This window comes from Pseudophryne corroboree, chromosome 6 (assembly GCF_028390025.1).
Source record: "Pseudophryne corroboree isolate aPseCor3 chromosome 6, aPseCor3.hap2, whole genome shotgun sequence".
In the NCBI taxonomy this organism is placed as follows: domain Eukaryota; kingdom Metazoa; phylum Chordata; class Amphibia; order Anura; family Myobatrachidae; genus Pseudophryne; species Pseudophryne corroboree.
This window is the reverse complement of record NC_086449.1, coordinates 115,504,118-115,527,828: the sequence shown is the minus strand read 5'-3', so window position 1 is coordinate 115,527,828 and position 23,711 is coordinate 115,504,118. Positions and strand designations below refer to the sequence as shown.

Below are 23,711 nucleotides of genomic sequence, written 5' to 3'. Positions count from 1 at the left end.
ACACCCCCACCCAAATCTAACTCCCTCTGCACATGTGTGTGTGTGTGTGTGTGTGTGTGTATGTGTGTGTATATATATATATATATATATAATTTAAGCCTTTCAACTATCAATTTATTTATTTTTTTATTTCTAACAATTTATGACCAAATCTACATTGTATGTAAAATATGGATGCACTGTGCACATACCTTCTTTACACAATCCATAATCCGCCAACTTCACATATCCTTCTGAGTCCAGCAACAGGTTATCCAGTTTTAAATCCCTGCAGAGGATCAAAGATCAGATTAACCTGCAGAATGTAACAACCTTTAATAATACCATGACCTCTTGACTGACATTGTTACACACTTTCAAAAGTACATGGCGCTAAAGATATTTTGTGGCACAATGCACCTGTCTTCATGTGTAGGCACATGGATTGGCAGACCATCATGGTGGCATCCAAGACATGTCACATTTTAAATGCCTCTGGATCTAGGTATTTGTGTAGGGTACATGTCCTGCAGCCACTTGGAGCAAAAGTGCTGGCTTTATCCCAGGCTCTATGACCCCTGTGTAATGCACTATGGGCAGCACAGAGTAGCAACATCCTGTACATACAAGGATGGAAGTGATGTGCCATCTGTGCAAGGAGTGTGACTTTGTGATTCTTTATAATATCACTTGTTATTATGAATAGAGGTACTGTATGTGGGAGGGGTGTAGTATGGTATGCTGGCGGCCGGGCTCCCGGTGACCAGCATACCGGCGCCGGGAGCCCGACCGCCGGCATACCGACAGTGTGACGAGCGCAAAGGAGCCCCTTGCGGGCTCGCTGCGCTCGCCGCGCTATTTTATTCTCCCTCCAGGGGGGTCATGGACCCCCACGAGGGAGAATATATGTCGGTATGCGGGGTGTCGGGATTCCGGCGCCGGTATACTGTGCGCCGGGATCCCGACATTTGGCATACTGAAGACCACCCTGTGGGAGAAGTGGTTCAGCCTGGTCCGGTCAGCTCAGAAAAAGAGAGTTAATGAGGAAGAAGGTGCGGTGTCAGGGGTGGAACCGATATGTGATAAATTCCCCTGAGAGTATCACACAGATAAGCAACAGGTGAGTGGGGTATTAGTTTAATTGGTGGGAGATAATAAGAATTTACTTACCGATAATTCTATTTCTCATAGTCCGTAGTGGATACTGGGGACTCCGTAAGGACCATGGGGAATAGCGGCTCCGCAGGAGACTGGGCACATCTAAAGAAAGCTTTAGGACTATCTGGTGTGCACTGGCTCCTCCCCCTATGACCCTCCTCCAAGCCTCAGTTAGGATACTGTGCCCGGACGAGCGTACACAATAAGGAAGGATTTTGAATCCCGGGTAAGACTCATACCAGCCACACCAATCACACCGTATAACCTGTGATCTGAACCCAGTTAACAGCATGATAACAGAGGAGCCTCTGAAAGATGGCTCACAACAATAATAACCCGATTTTTGTAACAATAACTATGTACAAGTATTGCAGACAATCCGCACTTGGGATGGGCGCCCAGCATCCACTACGGACTATGAGAAATAGAATTATCGGTAAGTAAATTCTTATTTTCTCTAACGTCCTAAGTGGATGCTGGGGACTCCGTAAGGACCATGGGGATTATACCAAAGCTTCCAAACGGGCGGGAGAGTGCGGATGACTCTGCAGCACCAAATGAGAGAACTCCAGGTCCTCCTCAGCCAGGATATCAATTTTGTAGAATTTTACAAACGTATTTGCTCCTGACCAAGTATCTGCTCGGCAAAGTTGTAAAGCCGAGACCCCTCGGGCAGCCGCCCAAGATGAGCCCACCTTCCTTGTGGAGTGTGCATTTACAGATTTTTGGCTGTGGCAGGCCTGCCACAGAATGTGCAAGCTGAATTGTACTACAAATCCAACGAGCAATAGTCTGCTTAGAAGCAGGAGCACCCAGCTTGTTGGGTGCATACAGGATAAACAGCGAGTCAGATTTCCTGACTCCAGCCCTCCTGGAAACATATATTTTCAGGGCCCTGACAACGTCTAGCAACTTGGAGTCCTCCAAGTCCCTAGTAGCCGCAGGTACCACAAATAGGTTGGTTCAGGTGAAACGCTGAAACCACCTTAGGGAGAAACTGAGGACGAGTCCTCAATTTCGCCCTGTCCGAATGGAACATCAGATAAGGGCTTTTTCAGGATAAAGCCGCCAATTCTGACACGCGCCTGGCCCAGGCCAGGGCCAACAGCATGACCACTTTCCATGTGAGATATTTTAACTCCACAGATTTAAGTGGTTCAAACTAGAGATGAGCGCCGGAAATTTTTCGGGTTTTGTGTTTTGGTTTTGGGTTCGGTTCCGCGGCCGTGTTTTGGGTTCGACCGCGTTTTGGCAAAACCTCACCGAATTTTTTTTGTCGGATTCGGGTGTGTTTTGGATTCGGGTGTTTTTTTCAAAAAACCCTAAAAAACAGCTTAAATCATAGAATTTGGGGGTCATTTTGATCCCAAAGTATTATTAACCTCAAAAAACATAATTTACACTCATTTTCAGTCTATTCTGAATACCTCACACCTCACAATATTATTTTTAGTCCTAAAATTTGCACCGAGGTCGCTGTGTGAGTAAGATAAGCGACCCTAGTGGCCGACACAAACACCGGGCCCATCTAGGAGTGGCACTGCAGTGTCACGCAGGATGTCCCTTCCAAAAAACCCTCCCCAAACAGCACATGACGCAAAGAAAAAAAGAGGCGCAATGAGGTAGCTGACTGTGTGAGTAAGATAAGCGACCCTAGTGGCCGACACAAACACCGGGCCCATCTAGGAGTGGCACTGCAGTGTCACGCAGGATGTCCCTTCCAAAAAACCCTCCCCAAACAGCACATGACGCAAAGAAAAAAAGAGGCGCAATGAGGTAGCTGACTGTGTGAGTAAGATAAGCGACCCTAGTGGCCGACACAAACACCGGGCCCATCTAGGAGTGGCACTGCAGTGTCACGCAGGATGTCCCTTCCAAAAAACCCTCCCCAAACAGCACATGACGCAAAGAAAAAAAGAGGCGCAATGAGGTAGCTGACTGTGTGAGTAAGATAAGCGACCCTAGTGGCCGACACAAACACCGGGCCCATCTAGGAGTGGCACTGCAGTGTCACGCAGGATGTCCCTTCCAAAAAACCCTCCCCAAACAGCACATGACGCAAAGAAAAAAAGAGGCGCAATGATGTAGCTGACTGTGTGAGTAAGATAAGCGACCCTAGTGGCCGACACAAACACCGGGCCCATCTAGGAGTGGCACTGCAGTGTCACGCAGGATGGCCCTTCCAAAAAACCCTCCCCAAACAGCACATGACGCAAAGAAAAAAAGAGGCGCAATGAGGTAGCTGACTGTGTGAGTAAGATAAGCGACCCTAGTGGCCGACACAAACACCGGGCCCATCTAGGAGTGGCACTGCAGTGTCACGCAGGATGGCCCTTCCAAAAAACCCTCCCCAAACAGCACATGACGCAAAGAAAAAAAGAGGCGCAAAGAGGTAGCTGACTGTGTGAGTAAGATAAGCGACCCTAGTGGCCGACACAAACACCGGGCCCATCTAGGAGTGGCACTGCAGTGTCACGCAGGATGGCCCTTCCAAAAAACCCTCCCCAAACAGCACATGACGCAAAGAAAAAAAGAGGCGCAATGAGGTAGCTGACTGTGTGAGTAAGATAAGCGACCCTAGTGGCCGACACAAACACCGTGCCCATCTAGGAGTGGCACTGCAGTGTCACGCAGGATGGCCCTTCCAAAAAACCCTCCCCAAACAGCACATGACGCAAAGAAAAAAAGAGGCGCAATGAGGTAGCTGACTGTGTGAGTAAGATAAGCGACCCTAGTGGCCGACACAAACACCGGGCCCATCTAGGAGTGGCACTGCAGTGTCACGCAGGATGGCCCTTCCAAAAAACCCTCCCCAAACAGCACATGACGCAAAGAAAAATAAAAGAAAAAAGAGGTGCAAGATGGAATTGTCCTTGGGCCCTCCCACCCACCCTTATGTTGTATAAACAGGACATGCACACTTTAACCAACCCATCATTTCAGTGACAGGGTCTGCCACACGACTGTGACTGATATGACGGGTTGGTTTGGACCCCCCCCAAAAAAGAAGCAATTAATCTCTCCTTGCACAAACTGGCTCTACAGAGGCAAGATGTCCACCTCATCATCATCCTCCGATATATCACCGTGTACATCCCCCTCCTCACAGATTATCAATTCGTCCCCACTGGAATCCACCATCTCAGCTCCCTGTGTACTTTGTGGAGGCAATTGCTGCTGGTCAATGTCTCCGCGGAGGAATTGATTATAATTCATTTTAATGAACATCATCTTCTCCACATTTTCTGGATGTAACCTCGTACGCCGATTGCTGACAAGGTGAGCGGCGGCACTAAACACTCTTTCGGAGTACACACTTGTGGGATGGCAACTTAGGTAGAATAAAGCCAGTTTGTGCAAGGGCCTCCAAATTGCCTCTTTTTCCTGCCAGTATAAGTACGGACTGTGTGACGTGCCTACTTGGATGCGGTCACTCATATAATCCTCCACCATTCTTTCAATGTTGAGAGAATCATATGCAGTGACAGTAGACGACATGTCCGTAATCGTTGTCAGGTCCTTCAGTCCGGACCAGATGTCAGCATCAGCAGTCGCTCCAGACTGCCCTGCATCACCGCCAGCGGGTGGGCTCGGAATTCTGAGCCTTTTCCTCGCACCCCCAGTTGCGGGAGAATGTGAAGGAGGAGATGTTGACAGGTCGCGTTCCGCTTGACTTGACAATTTTCTCACCAGCAGGTCTTTCAACCCCAGCAGACTTGTGTCTGCCGGAAAGAGAGATCCAAGGTAGGCTTTAAATCTAGGATCGAGCATGGTGGCCAAAATGTAGTGCTCTGATTTCAACAGATTGACCACCCGTGAATCCTTGTTAAGCGAATTAAGGGCTCCATCCACAAGTCCCACATGCCTAGCGGAATCGCTCCGTGTTAGCTCCTCCTTCAATGTCTCCAGCTTCTTCTGCAAAAGCCTGATGAGGGGAATGACCTGACTCAGGCTGGCAGTGTCTGAACTGACTTCACGTGTGGCAAGTTCAAAGGGCATCAGAACCTTGCACAACGTTGAAATCATTCTCCACTGCGCTTGAGACAGGTGCATTCCACCTCCTATATCGTGCTCAATTGTATAGGCTTGAATGGCCTTTTGCTGCTCCTCCAACCTCTGAAGCATATAGAGCAGGGGTGTCAAACACAAGGCCCGCGGGCCAAATCCGGCCCGCCAGACCTCGTCTGATGGCCCGCGGACTCACATTTCAAACATGGGTGGGTCCGTGGGACGCGCTTCGCTGCAGCCAATCCCTAGCCTGCCAGATTGATTGATGGCTCTGTGGCCCGGCTGCAAACTTTAAAAATAGGAGGTGGAGCCTTGCCAGTGCGGACTTGATGGCGCAGCTCTCCTCGATTTGGTGAGTTGTGCTTCGGACAGTGGATAACCTGCGGCTGGAGGAGGGTGTTGGGGTCTGAGAGCTGCCAGTGTTCCGCAGCCGGGGATCGGGGCTGGGTACTCCGTGATCCCGCGGCCAGCTCCGGGTGGTGATACTGCTTTAGCTCTGAGCTGTTACAATCAGCGGTGACAGGGGGGCTGACTGTTCCCGCGGTGGGGGCTGGTTCAGGTCCCCGAGCTTCCGGCATTACAATGAGTCTCACTGACTCATTTAATGCCGCCACCAACGCTGCGCCTGTCTGCCCACCACCAGTGCCCCGGAGCCCTGTGCATTAAGACAGTCACTGCACAGTCAGTGACTCGGGTCCCGACTCCCGGCCGGAGGGGGAGAAGGAGATGCTCTGCTTTCAGCTCCTCCACCATAGACTCAAATGCTGCATGTGCCCGACTTGTTTAACTATTCCAAGTCCCTCTCTCTATTGCTGTTCACACGGACACCTGGCTGTTACACCCCGGTCCTGATTGTCACCAGCGCCAAAAGTTCATGGGAGGGATGCATAGAGTCACTGGCAGCCATCTCCATGCACAGTGACAGCCCCTGATTGTAAGCACTACTGATGCCAGGCAGGAAAATGCAATACTATTGTTGTACAAGTGGAAAGTGCTGCTCCTCCTCTCTCTCGCTCCTCTGCCCCCCCTCTCTCTTCATGTATCCCCCTCTATGCATCTCCTTCCTCTCTGTCTCCCCCCACTCTCCGTCTCTCCTCCTTTCTCGCTCTCTGTCTGTCTCTCCCCTTTCTCTCTCCGTCTCTCCCCCCTCTCTATCCCTATCTCCTCACTATCCATTTCCCCTCTCTGTCTCCCCCTCTCTCTGCTCCTCTCTCCGTCTCTCCCCCCTCTGCGTCTCCCCCCTCGCGCTCTCTCTCTGCGTCTCCCCCTTTCAGAGCTAGTTATTACTTACATTATTACAAAAAACAGTAATAATTGAATGCAGTGACATTAATTTATGATAATAAAGAGTGGACACATAGACCTACAGATACAACCGGCCCTTTGATGGGGACCAAACTGCTGATGCGGCCCCCGATGAATTTGAGTTTGACACCCCTGATATAGAGGGTTGAATTCCACCTCGTTACCACTTCTTGCTTCAGATGATGGCAGGGCAGGTTCAGTAGTTTTTGGTGGTGCTCCAGTCTTCTGTACGTGGTGCCTGTACGCCGAAAGTGTCCCGCAATTCTTCTGGCCACCGACAGCATCTCTTGCACGCCCCTGTCGTTTTTTAAAAAATTCTGCACCACAAAATTCAAGGTATGTGCAAAACATGGGACGTGCTGGAATTTGCCCATATTTAATGCACACACAATATTGCTGGCGTTGTCCGATGCCACAAATCCACAGGAGAGTCCAATTGGGGTAAGCCATTCCGCGATGATCTTCCTCAGTTGCCGTAAGAGGTTTTCAGCTGTGTGCGTATTCTGGAAACCGGTGATACAAAGCGTAGCCTGCCTAGGAAAGAGTTGGCGTTTGCGAGATGCTGTTACTGGTGCCGCCGCTGCTGTTCTTGCGGCGGGAGTCCATACATCTACCCAGTGGGCTGTCACAGTCATATAGTCCTGACCCTGCCCTGCTCCACTTGTCCACATGTCCGTGGTTAAGTGGACATTGGGTACAGCTGCATTTTTTAGGACACTGGTGACTCTTTTTCTGAGGTCTGTGTACATTTTCGGTATCGCCTGCCTAGAGAAATGGAACCTAGATGGTATTTGGTACCGGGGACACAGTACCTCCAACAAGTCTCTAGTTGGCTCTGCAGTAATGATGGATACCGGAACCACGTTTCTCACCACCCAGGATGCCAAGGCCTCAGTTATCCGCTTTGCTGTAGGATGACTGCTGTGATATTTCATCTTCCTCGCAAAGGACTGTTGGACAGTCAATTGCTTGGTGGAAGTAGTAAAAGTGGTCTTACGACTTCCCCTCTGGGATGACCATCGACTCCCAGCAGCAACAGCAGCGCCAGCAGCAGTAGGCGTTACACGCAAGGATGCATCGGAGGAATCCCAGGCAGGAGAGGACTCGTCAGAATTGCCAGTGACATGGCCTGCAGGACTATTGGCATTCCTGGGGAAGGAGGAAATTGACACTGAGGGAGTTGGTGGGGTGGTTTGCGTGAGCTTGGTTACAAGAGGAAGGGATTTACTGGTCAGTGGACTGCTTCCGCTGTCACCCAAAGTTTTTGAACTTGTCACTGACTTATTATGAATGCGCTGCAGGTGACGTATAAGGGAGGATGTTCCGAGGTGGTTAACGTCCTTACCCCTACTTATTACAGCTTGACAAAGGGAACACACGGCTTGACACCTGTTGTCCGCATTTCTGTTGAAATAGTTCCACACCGAAGAGCTGATTTTTTTGGTATTTTCACCAGGCATGTCAACGGCCATATTCCTCCCACGGACAACAGGTGTCTCCCCGGGTGCCTGACTTAAACAAACCACCTCACCATCAGAATCCTCCTGGTCAATTTCCTCCCCAGCGCCAGCAACACCCATATCCTCCTCATCCTGGTGTACTTCAACACTGACATCTTCAATCTGACTATCAGGAACTGGACTGCGGGTGCTCCTTCCAGCACTTGCAGGGGGCGTGCAAATGGTGGAAGGCGCATGCTCTTCACGTCCAGTGTTGGGAAGGTCAGGCATCGCAACCGACACAATTGGACTCTCCTTGTGGATTTGGGATTTCGAAGAACGCACAGTTCTTTGCGGTGCTACTGCTTTTGCCAGCTTGAGTCTTTTCATTTTTCTAGCGAGAGGCTGAGTGCCTCCATCCTCATGTGAAGCTGAACCACTAGCCATGAACATAGGCCAGGGCCTCAGCCGTTCCTTGCCACTCCGTGTGGTAAATGGCATATTGGCAAGTTTACGCTTCTCCTCCGACAATTTTATTTTAGGTTTTGGAGTCCTTTTTTTACTGATATTTGGTGTTTTGGATTTGACATGCTCTGTACTATGACATTGGGCATCGGCCTTGGCAGACGACGTTGCTGGCATTTCATCGTCTCGGCCATGACTAGTGGCAGCAGCTTCAGCACGAGGTGGAAGTGGATCTTGATCTTTCCCTAATTTTGGAACCTCAACATTTTTGTTCTCCATATTTTAATAGGCACAACTAAAAGGCACCTCAGGTAAACAATGGAGATGGATGGATACTAGTATACAATTATGGATGGACTGCCGAGTGCCGACACAGAGGTAGCTACAGCCGTGGACTATTGTACTGTACTGTGTCTGCTGCTAATATAGACTGGATGATAATGAGATGTAGTATGTATGTATAAAGAAGAAAGAAAAAAAAACCACGGGTAGGTAGTATACAATTATGGACGGACTGCCGAGTGCCGACACAGAGGTAGCTACAGCCGTGGACTACCGTACTGTGTCTGCTGCTAATATAGACTGGTTGATAATGAGATGTAGTATGTATGTATAAAGAAGAAAGAAAAAAAAACCACGGGTAGGTGGTATACAATTATGGATGGACTGCCGAGTGCCGACACAGAGGTAGCTACAGCCGTGGACTACCGTACTGTACTGTGTCTGCTGCTAATATAGACTGGATGATAATGAGATGTAGTATGTATAAAGAAGAAAGAAAAAAAAAACCACGGGTAGGTGGTATACAATTATGGATGGACTGCCGAGTGCCGACACAGAGGTAGCTACAGCCGTGAACTACCGTACTGTGTCTGCTGCTAATATAGACTGGTTGATAAAGAGATGTAGTATGTATGTATAAAGAAGAAAGAAAAAAAACCACGGGTAGGTGGTATACAATTATGGACGGACTGCCGAGTGCCGACACAGAGGTAGCTACAGCCGTGGACTACCGTACTGTACTGTGTCTGCTGCTAATATAGACTGGATGATAATGAGATGTAGTATGTATGTATAAAGAAGAAAGAAAAAAAAACCACGGGTAGGTGGTATACAATTATGGATGGACTGCCGAGTGCCGACACAGAGGTAGCTACAGCCGTGGACTACCGTACTGTACTGTGTCTGCTGCTAATATAGACTGGATAATGAGATGTAGTATGTATGTATAAAGAAGAAAGAAAAAAAAACCACGGGTAGGTGGTATACAATTATGGATGGACTGCCGAGTGCCGACACAGAGGTAGCTACAGCCGTGGACTACCGTACTGTGTCTGCTGCTAATATAGACTGGTTGATAAAGAGATGTAGTATGTATGTATGTATAAAGAAGAAAGAAAAAAAAACCACGGGTAGGTGGTATACAATTATGGACGGACTGCCGAGTGCCGACACAGAGGTAGCTACAGCCGTGGACTACCGTACTGTGTCTGCTGCTAATATAGACTGGTTGATAAAGAGATGTAGTATGTATGTATAAAGAAGAAAAAAAAAAAAACCACGGGTAGGTGGTATACAATTATGGATGGACTGCCGAGTGCCGACACAGAGGTAGCTACAGCCGTGGACTACCGTACTGTGTCTGCTGCTAATATAGACTGGTTGATAATGAGATGTAGTATGTATGTATAAAGAAGAAAGAAAAAAAAACCACGGGTAGGTGGTATACAATTATGGATGGACTGCCGAGTGCCGACACAGAGGTAGCTACAGCCGTGGACTACCATACTGTACTGTGTCTGCTGCTAATATAGACTGGATGATAATGAGATGTAGTATGTATAAAGAAGAAAGAAAAAAAAAAACACGGGTAGGTGGTATACAATTATGGATGGACTGCCGAGTGCCGACACAGAGGTAGCTACAGCCGTGGACTACCGTACTGTGTCTGCTGCTAATATAGACTGGTTGATAATGAGATGTAGTATGTATAAAGAAGAAAGAAAAAAAAAACACGGGTAGGTGGTATACAATTATGGATGGACTGCCGAGTGCCGACACAGAGGTAGCTACAGCCGTGAACTACCGTACTGTGTCTGCTGCGACTGGATGATAAATAATGATATAAAAAATATATATCACTACTGCAGCCGGACAGGTATATATTATATAATGACGGACCTGCTGGACACTGTCTGTCAGCAGAATGAGTTTTTTATTTTATAGAATAAAAAAACACCACACAAGTCACACGACGTGTGTTTAACTTTTACAGGCAGACATTCACAATACAATATAGTATACTATATACTGGTGGTCAGGTCACTGGTCAGTCACACTGGCAGTGGCACTCCTGCAGAAAAAAAGTGTGCACTGTTTAATTTTAATATGTACTCCTGGCTCCTGCTATAACCTAACTGCTCCCCAGTCTCCCCCACAATTAAGCTGTGTGAGCACAGTCAGATATTATACATAGATGATGCAGCAGCACACTGGGCTGAGCACAGATATGGTATGTGACTGAGTCACTGTGTATCGTTTTTTCAGGCAGAGAACGGATTATATTAAATAATATAAAACTGCACTGGTGGTCACTGGTCAGTCACTAGTATAACTAACTAATACTATCAGCAAAATTCTGCACTCTCTGTCTGAGTACTCCTCCTAAGCTCCAGTAAATGAAGTGTCACTGTCTCACTCTGTCACTAGTATAACTAACTAATACTATCAGCAAAATTCTGCACTCTCTGTCTGAGTACTCCTCCTAAGCTCCAGTAAATGAAGTGTCACTGTCTCACTCTCACTCTCCTATCTATTTCTTCTCTAAACGGAGAGGACGCCAGCCACGTCCTCTCACTATCAATCTCAATGCACGTGTAAAATGGCGGCGACGCGCGGCTCCTTATATAGAATCCGAGTCTCGCGATAGAATCCGAGCCTCGCGAGAATCCGACAGCGTCATGATGACGTTCGGGCGCACTCGGGTTAACCGAGCAAGGCGGGAAGATCCGAGTCGCTCGGATCCGTGTAAAAAAAGCTGAAGTTCGGGCGGGTTCGGATTCCGAGGAACCGAACCCGCTCATCACTAGTTCAAACCAATGTGACTTTTGGAACCCAAAACTACATTGAGATCCCAAAGTGCCACTGGAGGCACAAAAGGAGGCTGTATATGCAGTACCCCTTTTACAAACGTCTGCACTTCAGGGACTGAAGCTAGTTCTTTTTGGAAGAAAATTGACAGGGCCGAAATTTGAACCTTAATGGACCCCAATTTCAGGCCCATAGACACTCCTGTTTGTAGGAAATGTAGGAATCGACCCAGTTGAATTTCCACCGTCGGGCCTTACTGGCCTCGCACCACGCAACATATTTTCGCCAATTGCGGTGATAATGTTTTTGCGGTTACATCCTTCCTGGCTTTGATCAGGATAGGGATGACTTCATCCGGAATGCCCTTTTTCCTTCAGGATCCGGCGTTCAACGGCCATGCCGTCAAACGCAGCCGCGGTAAGTCTTGGAACAGACAGGGTCCTTGCTGGAGCAGGTCCCTTCTTAGAGGTAGAGGCCACGGATCCTCCGTGAGCATCTCTTGAAGTTCCGGTTACCAAGTCCTTCTTGGCCAATCCGGAGCCACGAATATAGTGCTTACTCCTCACCATCTTATCAATCTCAGTACCTTGGGTATGAGAGGCAGAGGAAGGAACACATACCCTGACTGGTACACCCACGGTGTTACCAGAGCGTCTACAGCTATTGCCTGAGGGTCCCTGGACCTGGCGCAATACCTGTCGAGTTTTTCCCAACGGTTTATAATCATGTGGAAGACTTCTGGGTGAAGTCCCCACTCTCCCGGGTGGAGGTCGTGCTGAGGAAGTCTGCTTCCCAGTTGTCCACTCCCGGAATGAATACTGCTGACAGTGCTATCACATGATTTTCCGCCCAGCGAAGAATCCTTGCAGCTTCTGCCATTGCCCTCCTGCTTCTTGTGCCACCCTGTCTGTTTACGTGGGTGACTGCCGTGATGTTGTCCGACTGGATCAACACCGGCTGACCTTGAAGCAGAGGTCTTGTTAAGCTTAGAGCATTGTAAATGTCCCTTAGCTTCAGGATATTTATGTGAAGTGATGTCTCCAGGCTTGACCATAAGTCCTGGATATTCCTTCCCTGTGTGACTGCTCCCCAGCCTCGCAGGCTGGCATTCGTGGTTACCAGGACCCAGTCCTGAATGCCGAATCTGCGGCCCTCTAGAAGATGAGCACTCTGCAACCACCACAGGCTGGGACACCCTTGTCCTTGGTGACAGGGTTATCCGCTGATGCATCTGAAGATGCGACCCGGACCATTTGTCCAGCAGGTCCCACTGGAAAGTTCTTGCGTGGAATCTGCCGAATGGGATTGCTTCATAGGAAGCCACCATTTTACCCAGAACCCTTGTGCATTGATGCACTGAGACTTGGCTCGGTTTTAGGAGGTTCCTGACTAGCACGGATAACTCCCTGGCTTTCTCCTCCGGGAGAAACACCTTTTTCTGGACTGTGTCCAGGATCATCCCTAGGAACAGAAGACAAGTTGTCGGAACCAGCTACGATTTTGGAATATTGAGAATCCAACCGTGCTGCAGCAACACTACCTGAGATAGTGCTACACCGACCTCCAACTGTTCCCTGGATCTTACCCTTATCAGGGAATTGTCCAAGTAAGGGATAACTAAAATTCCCTTCCTTTGAAGGAATATCATCATTTCGGCCATTACCTTGGTAAAGACCCGGGGTGCCGTGGACCCTCCATACGGCAGCGTCTGAACTGATAGTGACAGTTCTGTACCATAAACCTGAGGTACCCTTGGTGAGAAGGGTAAATTTTGACATGAAGGTAAGCATCCTTGATGTCCCGAGACATCATGTAGTCCCCTTCTTCCAGGTTCGCAATCACTGCTCTGAGTGACTCAATCTTGAATTTGAACCTCTGTATGTAAGTGTTCAAAGATTTTAGATTTAGAATCGGTCTCACCGAGCCGTCCGGCTTCGGTACCACAACAGTGTGGAATAATACCCCGTTCCCTGTTGCAGGAGGGGTATCTTGATTATCACCTGCTGGGAATACAGCTTGTGAATGGCTTCCAAAACTGTCTCCCTGTCAGAAGGAGACATCGGTAAAGCCGACTTTAGGAAACGGCGAGGGGGAGACGTCTCGAATTCTAATTTGTACCCCTGAGATATCACCTGAAGGATCCAGGGGTCTACTTGCGAGTGAGCCCACTGCGTGCTGAAATTCATTGAGACGGGCCCCCCACCGTGCCTGATTCTGCTTGTAAAGCCCCAGCGTATACTGAGGGCTTGGCAGAGGCGGGAGAGGGTTTCTGTTCCTGGGAACTGGCTGATTTCTGCAGCCTTTTTCCTCTCCCTCTGTCACGGGGCAGAAATGAGGAACCTTTTGCCCGCTTATCCACGAAAAGACTGCGCCTGATAATACGGCGTCTTCTCATGTTGAGAGGCGACCTGGGGTACAAACGTGGATTTCCCAGCTGTTGCCGTGGCCACCAGGTCTGAAAGACCGACCCCAAATAACTCCTCCCCTTAATAAGGCAATACTTCCAAATGCCGTTTGGAATACGCATCACCTGACCACTGACGTGTCCATAACCCTCTACTGGTAGAAATGGACAACGCACTTAGACTTGATGCCAGTCGGCAAATATTCCGCTGTGCATCACGCATATATAGAAATGCATCTTTCCAATGCTCTATAGGCAAAAATATACTGTCCCTATCTAGGGTATCAATATTTTCAGTCAGGGAATCCGACCACGCCAACCCAGCACTGCACATCCAGGCTGAGGCGATTGCTGGTCGCAGTATAACACCAGTATGTGTGTAAATACATTTTAGGATACCCTCCTGCTTTCTATCAGCAGGATCCTTAAGGGCGGCCATCTCAGGAGAGGATAGAGCCCTTACAAGCGTGTGAGCGCTTTATCCACCCTAGGGGGTGTTTCCCAACGCACCCTAACCTCTGGCGGGAAAGGATATAATGCCAATAACATTTTAGAAATTATCATCACACACCTCATTTAATTTCTCAGATTCAGGAAAACTACAGGTAGTTTTTCCTCACCGAACATAATACCCCTTTTTTTTTTGGTGGTACTCGTATTATCAGAAATGTGTAAAACATTTTTCATTGCCTCAATCATGTAACGTGTGGCCCTACTGGAAGTCACATTTGTCTCTTCACCGTCGACACTGGAGTCAGTATCCGTGTCGGCGTCTATATCTGCCATCTGAGGTAACGGGCGCTTTATAGCCCCTGACGGCCTATGAGACGTCTGGACAGGCACAAGCTGAGTAGCCGGCTGTCTCATGTCAACCACTGTCTTTTATACAGAGCTGACACTGTCACGTAATTTCTTCCAACAGTTCATCCACTCAGGTGTCGACCTCCTAGGGGGTGACATCACTATTACAGGCAATCTGCTCCGTCTCCACATCATTTTTCTCCTCATACATGTCGACACAAAAGTACCGACATATAGCACACACACAGGGAATGCTCTGATAGAGGACAGGACCCCACTAGCCCTTTGGGGAGACAGAGGGAGAGTTTGCCAGCACACACCAGAGCGCTATATATATACAGGGATAACCTTATATAAGTGTTTTTCCCCTTATAGCTGCTGTATAGTTAATACTGCGCCTAATTTGTGCCCCCCTCTCTTTTTTAACCCTTTCTGTAGTGTAGTGACTGCAGGGGAGAGCCAGGGAGCTTCCCTCCAACGGAGCTGTGAGGGAAAATGGCGCCAGTGTGCTGAGGAGATAGGCTCCGCCCCCTTATCGGCGGCCTTATCTCCCGTTTTTTTATGTATTTTGGCAGGGGTTAAATGCATCCATATAGCTCAGGAGCTATATGTGATGCATTTTTTGCCATCCAAGGTGTTTATTATTGCGTCTCAGGGCGCCCCCCCCAGCGCCCTGCACCCTCAGTGACCGGAGTGTGAAGTGTGCTGAGAGCAATGGCGCACAGCTGCAGTGCTGTGCGCTACCTTGTTGAAGACAGGACGTCTTCTGCCGCCGATTTTCCGGACCTCTTCTGCCTTCTGGCTCTGTAAGGGGGCCGGCGGCGCGGCTCTGGGACCCATCCAAGCTGGGCCTGTGATCGTCCCTCTGGAGCTAATGTCCAGTAGCCTAAGAAGCCCAATCCACTCTGCACGCAGGTGAGTTCGCTTCTTCTCCCCTTAGTCCCTCGATGCAGTGAGCCTGTTGCCAGCAGGTCTCACTGAAAATAAAAAACCTAAACTAAAACTTTCACTAAGAAGCTCAGGAGAGCCCCTAGTGTGCACCCTTCTCGTTCGGGCACAGAGATCTAACTGAGGCTTGGAGGAGGGTCATAGGGGGAGGAGCCAGTGCACACCAGATAGTCCTAAAGCTTTCTTTAGATGTGCCCAGTCTCCTGCGGAGCCGCTATTCCCCATGGTCCTTACGGAGTCCCCAGCATCCACTTAGGACGTTAGAGAAAATATTGAGCATGAAGAGGAGAGACATGATAACTGGGAATTGTTTATATGTGTGAGGGGCTCAATGATTTGCATGGCATTACTTACAGAGGAGTACTTTTGATAAGACTCAGTGAGGTTATGGTCAAGATGTCAATATGAATGGAATTCATTAATTATGTATCAAGTAATGACGAAGATGAGGTACTAATGTGTGATATAGTGTTATAGATAATAAATCTCTGCGCAAATAAGTAATGGGCAGCCAAGTAGAGTAAGAACCAGGAAAGAAAAGTGACTCTTCAAAACACTTTTGAAATATACAAACAGGCAAACAATGTCTGATCCTACTCAAATAGGCGCCACCTCATTAATGTGCTCCCAACTCACAAGAGAAAATAATGTAAAATGTATATACATTCCTTATGATCAGATGTCAGAGTCTGATACATCCCGTCCTTAAAAGTAAGTCTTAACCAATCGGAAAGCCTCTGATTCCGATTGGTTAAGACTTACTTTTAAGGACGGGATGTATCAGACTCTGACACACTGCCTTGAGAAAGACCCAGCTAAAAAGGGTTGAAACGCGTTGGTGAACTGTGTCAGAGGACCCTGGTTTCCGGAGCTACCCTGAAGGTACTGGATGCTAGCCAGATTGACAGTATTGTTCCTGAGTTTCTGCTTACCCGGTGGCTTTTCCTTTGGACCAATTAATGAGAGCTTTATTGAGAACTGCTTTCCATCAGTTCTCCATCCAATCTGGTAATTGTTCAGTCCCCTAGGGACACCACCGTGGAACACTTATTTCTATGTTATTTTCTGTATGATGTCACATTAAATTTACTGTACTACACATGAAAAGTTTATGTGTTTCTTCCCACATGTGGAGTTAATTATATGCTATATCTCGATGTGGATGAAGAGATTCATGGAACGATCATAAGGAATGTATATACATTTTACATTATTTTCTCTTGTGAGTTGGAAGATGAGGTACTGCATGTAACAATTACAAAGGGGTTAGTTTTGGTGTTGGAGGGGTTGTTATGATGAGGCTAAGGGAATTAATAATTATTAAGGAGGAGTAATACTCATGAGGGGCTTGTGGGAGTTAATGAATATAAGAGGGTTATTTATAATGTTGGGGAAAGCTGATGATGGGGAGGTCAATGAAGAGGCTAATGTGATAAGGCTGACATACATAATGACTTTGAGGCTGCTAGTGACTGCGGATGAGGGGACTGATTGATGAGGGGTTAGTTATAAGGAATTAGTGATTACTTATTATGTATTATGAAGATAAGGGTAATAATTTCCTGGGCAAAAGCATGTCTGATGAAGTGGAGGTAACAGTGAGAGAGTTTGGAGAATGGGAAAGAAACCGTGGGATGAAGGGGAGGTAGGAGAAATATGAAGAGGGGTGCGATATGGGTGAAAGAATCAATGTAACAGTCTGCACTACATGCTCCAGCTTCATAAGTCCCCTCCTACCACACTCATGCCAGATATGTCTTATACAGAGTGAGCCTCTTGCAGCACACAAGCAGACCACAAGGAAAGAAAACATTTCAATAAGGTGATACTTCATCAGCTGACATAAAGCTGCAGGACCCTCTACACATTTCATTTTGCATAAACACCTCCTTTCCCCAGTTGGAGTTTAGGGTCAACAGCAGAATCTCCTATATAATAGTGCAGATCTGTCACTCTGTGACTGTGTGGATAATACTGGGCGTGGCTAGGAGCTCTCATTGGGTTAGCAGCAGGTCTATCACACCCAGTCCACAGCTGATTGGGCGAGAAACGCCCTCCCACACAGGTTACATCCAATGGGAGGCTCTGCCCTTTGGCTGCTGTGTGTTTCCGGAGCAGGATTAACAATGGGGCTGATGGAGCTGCAGCTCCAGGTCCACACCCCAAAATAGGCCCACTGCATCTGCAGCAACATACCCTCCAACAATTTACACATAAAAATTGCTACAAATTCGAAAAGGGGACGTGGCAACGTGTAAAGTGGTGTGGCCACGCCCATTTTCCTTTACTTTCAATGGAAGTTTGGAGAGCCAAAAATCGGTACAGACCATAAAAAAGGGTGGAGGGTATGCCACTGCATCTGCAGCAAGTCTCTGCGCTGTAGATAGGGGACAAAATCCTTTTACTGCAGCGTCCTATGTCCTGCTGTCAGTCCGCCTGCCCTCTCCGGTATCAACAATCCCCACTCTCTAGCCATGGCGCAGGTGGAACAAAAGCTGCTGCGGCCACCGCCATAGATGTGTATAAAAACGAAGCAGTGGAAGGCTTTCATAGCTCCAGAAGCCCTGACTCTGCAACACAGCACCTGGGCTGCTGGCCTGGAAGCCCAGAGATGGCTAATGTAATGAATAAAGTGGGTGATATCGCGGAGGGTAATGTCTGGACGCTGAATCAATGTAAAAGGTGACAGTGCTGTGCAGTGGGTGTGCAGTGTCACTGACACTGCACAGCACTCTCACCTTTTACATTGATTTAGCGAGTCAGTCAGTTCTGCTAGCCAGTCACTATTGTTAGCATTCCGGCGCTAAGGCCTGCTGGAAACTATACTTTGAGTGCATCTTTTTCCCTGTAATGCGGTGCGTTGGGACACCGGTGCTAACAATAGTGAGTGGCTGCTTGGCTGCTGTGCGAGTCTCCGGGAGAGCCACTGCCAAAGGGAGGACAGCAGATTAGCTGCTTCCAGGAAAAGAAGCAGGAGAAGCATTACCCACCCCTCCCCCACTCGCAGTAACCCAGGACCCATCCGCGGCACCCCCGCACACACCCCTCCACCACCCGTGTTGGCTCCAGACACCCTCCCCCACCCACAGCATCCCTGCATCCGCCCCTCCCCCACCCACCACAGCACCGCACCAGCCCCTCCCCCACCCGCGGCACCCCTGCACAAGTGTATGGGCAGCATTACTTAAACCATCTTTGATGACACCAAATCCCAAAAGTTTTCAGCCACCCTGATACTTATTTCAGTGTCATCAGCTATGTTTATGTACCCTGTACCCTGTCTTCAACTGTAAGTCACAGTTTTAATTTTTTGTTTATTCATTTGCGTACTCTATAATTGGGTGCTGTGTATCCCTTGTGGTGCCATTTAAATAAAAGATAATAATATTATTCTTATTATTCTTATTATCATTAACAACAACAACAACAACAACAACAACATGTCACGGCTCGTCGTCTCACCTGTACACACTGTCACTGCTCATCATCTCACCTGTACACACCGTCACTGCTCATCATCTCACCAGTACACACTGTCACTGCTCATCCTCTCACCTGTACACACTGTCACTACTCATCATCTCACCTGTACACACTGTCACTGCTCATCATCTCATCTGTACACACTGTCACTACTCATTCTCTCACCAGTACACACTGTCACTGCTCATCATCTCATCTGTACACACTGTCACTACTCATTCTCTCACCAGTACACACTGTCACTGCTCATTATCTCACCTGTACACACTGTCACTGCTCATCATCTCACCAGTACACACTGTCACTGCTCATTATCTCACCTGTACACACTGTCACTGCTCATCATCTCACCTGTACACACTGTCACTGCTCATCATCTCACCTGTACACACTGTCACTGCTCATCCTCTCACCTGTACACACTGTCACTGCTCATCATCTCACCAGTACACACTGTCACTGCTCATCATCTCACCAGTACACACTGTCACTGCTCATCATCTCATCTGTACACACTGTCACTACTCATTCTCTCACCAGTACACACTGTCACTGCTCATTATCTCACCTGTACACACTGTCACTGCTCATCATCTCACCTGTACACACTGTCACTGCTCATCATCTCATCTGTACACACTGTCACTACTCATTCTCTCACCAGTACACACTGTCACTGCTCATTATCTCACCTGTACACACTGTCACTGCTCATCATCTCACCTGTACACACTGTCACTGCTCATCATCTCACCTGTACACACTGTCACTGCTCATCATCTCACCTGTACACACTGTCACTGCTCATCATCTCACCTGTACACACTGTCACTGCTCATCATCTCACCAGTACACACTGTCACTGCTCATCATCTCACCTGTACACACTGTCACTACTCATTCTCTCACCAGTACACACTGTCACTGCTCATTATCTCACCTGTACACACTGTCACTGCTCATCATCCCACCTGTACACACTGTCACTGCTCATCCTCTCACCTGTACACACTGTCACTGCTCATCCTCTCACCTGTACACACTGTCACTGCTCATCATCTCACCTGTACACACTGTCACTGCTCATCATCCCACCTGTACACACTGTCACTGCTCATCATCTCACCAGTACACACTGTCACTGCTCATCATCTCATCTGTACACACTGTCACTACTCATTCTCTCACCTGTACACACTGTCACTGCTCATCCTCTCACCTGTACACACTGTCACTGCTCATCATCTCACCTGTACACACTGTCACTGCTCATCATCCCACCTGTACACACTGTCACTGCTCATCATCTCACCAGTACACACTGTCACTGCTCATCATCTCATCTGTACACACTGTCACTACTCATTCTCTCACCAGTACACACTGTCACTGCTCATTATCTCACCTGTACACACTGTCACTGCTCATCATCTCACCTGTACACACTGTCACTGCTCATCATCTCATCTGTACACACTGTCACTACTCATTCTCTCACCAGTACACACTGTCACTGCTCATTATCTCACCTGTACACACTGTCACGGCTCATCATCTCACCTGTACACACTGTCACTGCTCATCATCTCATCTGTACACACTGTCACTACTCATTCTCTCACCAGTACACACTGTCACTGCTCATCATCTCACCTGTACACACTGTCACTGCTCATCATCTCACCAGTACACACTGTCACTGCTCATCATCTCACCTGTACACACTGTCACTGCTCATCATCTCACCTGTACACACTGTCACTGCTCATCATCTCACCTGTACACACTGTCACTGCTCATCATCTCACCAGTACACACTGTCACTGCTCATCATCTCACCTGTACACACTGTCACTACTCATTCTCTCACCAGTACACACTGTCACTGCTCATTATCTCACCTGTACACACTGTCACTGCTCATCATCCCACCTGTACACACTGTCACTGCTCATCCTCTCACCTGTACACACTGTCACTGCTCATCCTCTCACCTGTACACACTGTCACTGCTCATCATCTCACCTGTACACACTGTCACTGCTCATCATCCCACCTGTACACACTGTCACTGCTCATCATCTCACCAGTACACACTGTCACTGCTCATCATCTCATCTGGACACACTGTCACTGCTCATCCTCTCACCTGTACACACTGTCACTGCTCATTCTCTCACCAGTACACACTGTCACTGCTCATTATCTCACCTGTACACACTGTCACTGCTCATCATCTCACCTGTACACACTGTCACTGCTCATCATCTCATCTGTACACACTGTCACTACTCATTCTCTCACCAGTACACACTGTCACTGCTCATTATCTCACCTGTACACACTGTCACTGCTCATCGTCTCACCTGTACACACTGTCACTGCTCATCATCTCACCTGTACACACTGTCACTACTCATTCTCTCACCAGTACACACTGTCACTGCTCATTATCTCACCTGTACACACTGTCACTGCTCATCATCTCATCTGTACACACTGTCACTGCTCATCATCTCACCTGTACACACTGTCACTACTCATTCTCTCACCAGTACACACTGTCACTGCTCATCATCTCACCTGTACACATTGTCACTGCTCATCCTTTCACGTGTACACACTGTCACTGCTCATCATCTCACCTGTACACATTGTCACTGCTCATCCTCTCACGTGAACACACTGTCACTGCTCATCCTCTCACCTGAACACACGGTCACTGCTCTTCATCTCATCTGTACACACTGTCACTACTCATTCTCTCACCTGTACACACTGTCACTGCTCATCCTCTCACCTGTACACACTGTCACTGCTCATCATCCCACCTGTACACACTGTCACTGCTCATCATCCCACCTGTACACACTGTCACTGCTCATCATCTCACCTGTACACACTGTCACTACTCATTCTCTCACCAGTACACACTGTCACTGCTCATCATCTCACCTGTACACATTGTCACTGCTCATCCTTTCACGTGTACACACTGTCACTGCTCATCCTCTCACGTGAACACACTGTCGCTGCTCATCCTCTCACCTGAACACACGGTCACTGCTCTTCATCTCACCTGTACACACTGTCACTGCTCATCCTCTCGCCTGAACACACACTCACTGCTTCCTACCTCTATGTCTGTCTGTTTTTACCCAGTTTTGTTCTATTACTGTTGTTCTAATTGTAAAGCGCAATGGAATATGCTGCGCTATATAAGAAACTGTTAATAAATAAATCATCTCACCTGTACACACTGTCACTGCTCATCCTCTCACCTGTACACAATGTCACTGCTCATCCTCTCACCTGTACACACTGTCACTGCTCATCCTCTTACCTCTACACACTGTCACTGCTCATCTTGCATGTACACACTGTCACTGCTCATCCTCTCACTTGGACACACTGTCACTGCTCATCCTCTCACTTGTACACACTGTCACTGCTGATCATCTCACGTGTACACACTGTCACTGCTCATCCTCTCACCTGTACACACTGTCACTGCCCATCTTGCATGTACACACTGTCACTGCTCATCCTCTTACCTGTACACACTGTCACTGCTCATCTTGCATGTACACACTGTCATTGCTCATCCTCTCACTTGTACACACTGTCACTGCTCATCCTCTTACCTGTACACACTGTCACTGCTGATCATCTCACCTGTACACACTGTCACTGCTGATCATCTCACCTGTACACACTGTCACTGCTGATCATCTCACGTGTACACACTGTCAATGCTCATCCTCTCACCTGTACACACTGTCACTGCTCATCCTCTTACCTGTACACACTGTCACTGCTGATCATCTCACCTGTACACACTGTCACTGCTGATCATCTCACCTGTACACACTGTCACTGCTGATCATCTCACCTGTACACACTGTCATTGCTCATCATCTCACGTGTACACACTGTCACTGCTCATCATCTCATGTATGGACACTTTCTCAGCCCTCACCTGTATACAATGTCCTTGCTGTGCAGGAACTGAAGCCCCAGTAGAACGCAGGCAGCATAGAACCTGGGGTGTGGAATATTACACAGAAGGTTATGTTACAATACACCCTCTCATCCAGTATGATATCTAAAGTCTATACTGTACATGCAACATGCATTAGGTAGACATACACACTCACATTGCCCGAGCCTGGCTGAACACCTCTGTGTGTATGTGAGTCATTAGGTCTCCACCGGCCATGTAGTCCATAACAAAGCAGACGTGCTCTGGGGTCTGGAAGCAGCCAAGCAGGCTGAGCAGGAAGGGATGGCATGCTCCACTCACTGCCACGAACACCCGCTTTTCACACATGAGACTGCAGGAACATTGGTGCAATGACTAACAGGAACCAAAGGCCTTTACAGTATAACGACAGTAAGAAAAGAGGCTAGGTGTACACACTTACCTCTCAACCTCGTCCCTGGCAATGATATCACCTTTCTTTAAAGCTTTAATGGCAAAATATTCTCCAGTTGATTTGTACTCGGATAGTAGGACCTGCACAGGAGACAGACCAATAGATGAGAAAGATCCTCAACCTGTACTGGAGATACTGGTGGGCTGAGAAGGAGACTGACAGAAAGGTCTTGAAGGTTAATTCCAGAGAACTGTT

At 48.1% G+C, this 23,711-nt stretch overlaps 1 protein-coding gene across 3 annotated transcripts in view; it reads right to left on the bottom strand.

The window, feature by feature from the left end:
• The window catches only part of LOC134936600 (serine/threonine-protein kinase N1-like), a 287,425-nt gene that overhangs the window by 10,912 nt on the left and 252,802 nt on the right, over positions 1-23,711 (bottom strand). For all 3 annotated transcript variants that reach the window (XM_063931713.1, XM_063931712.1, XM_063931711.1), the window contains exons 15-18: positions 23,505-23,596; positions 23,238-23,414; positions 23,060-23,122; positions 192-268 (exon numbers count right to left, since the gene is read on the bottom strand). In XM_063931713.1, the coding sequence (XP_063787783.1) occupies positions 192-268; positions 23,060-23,122; positions 23,238-23,414; positions 23,505-23,596 (409 nt within the window). The remainder of the gene's footprint in view (positions 1-191; positions 269-23,059; positions 23,123-23,237; positions 23,415-23,504; positions 23,597-23,711) is intronic.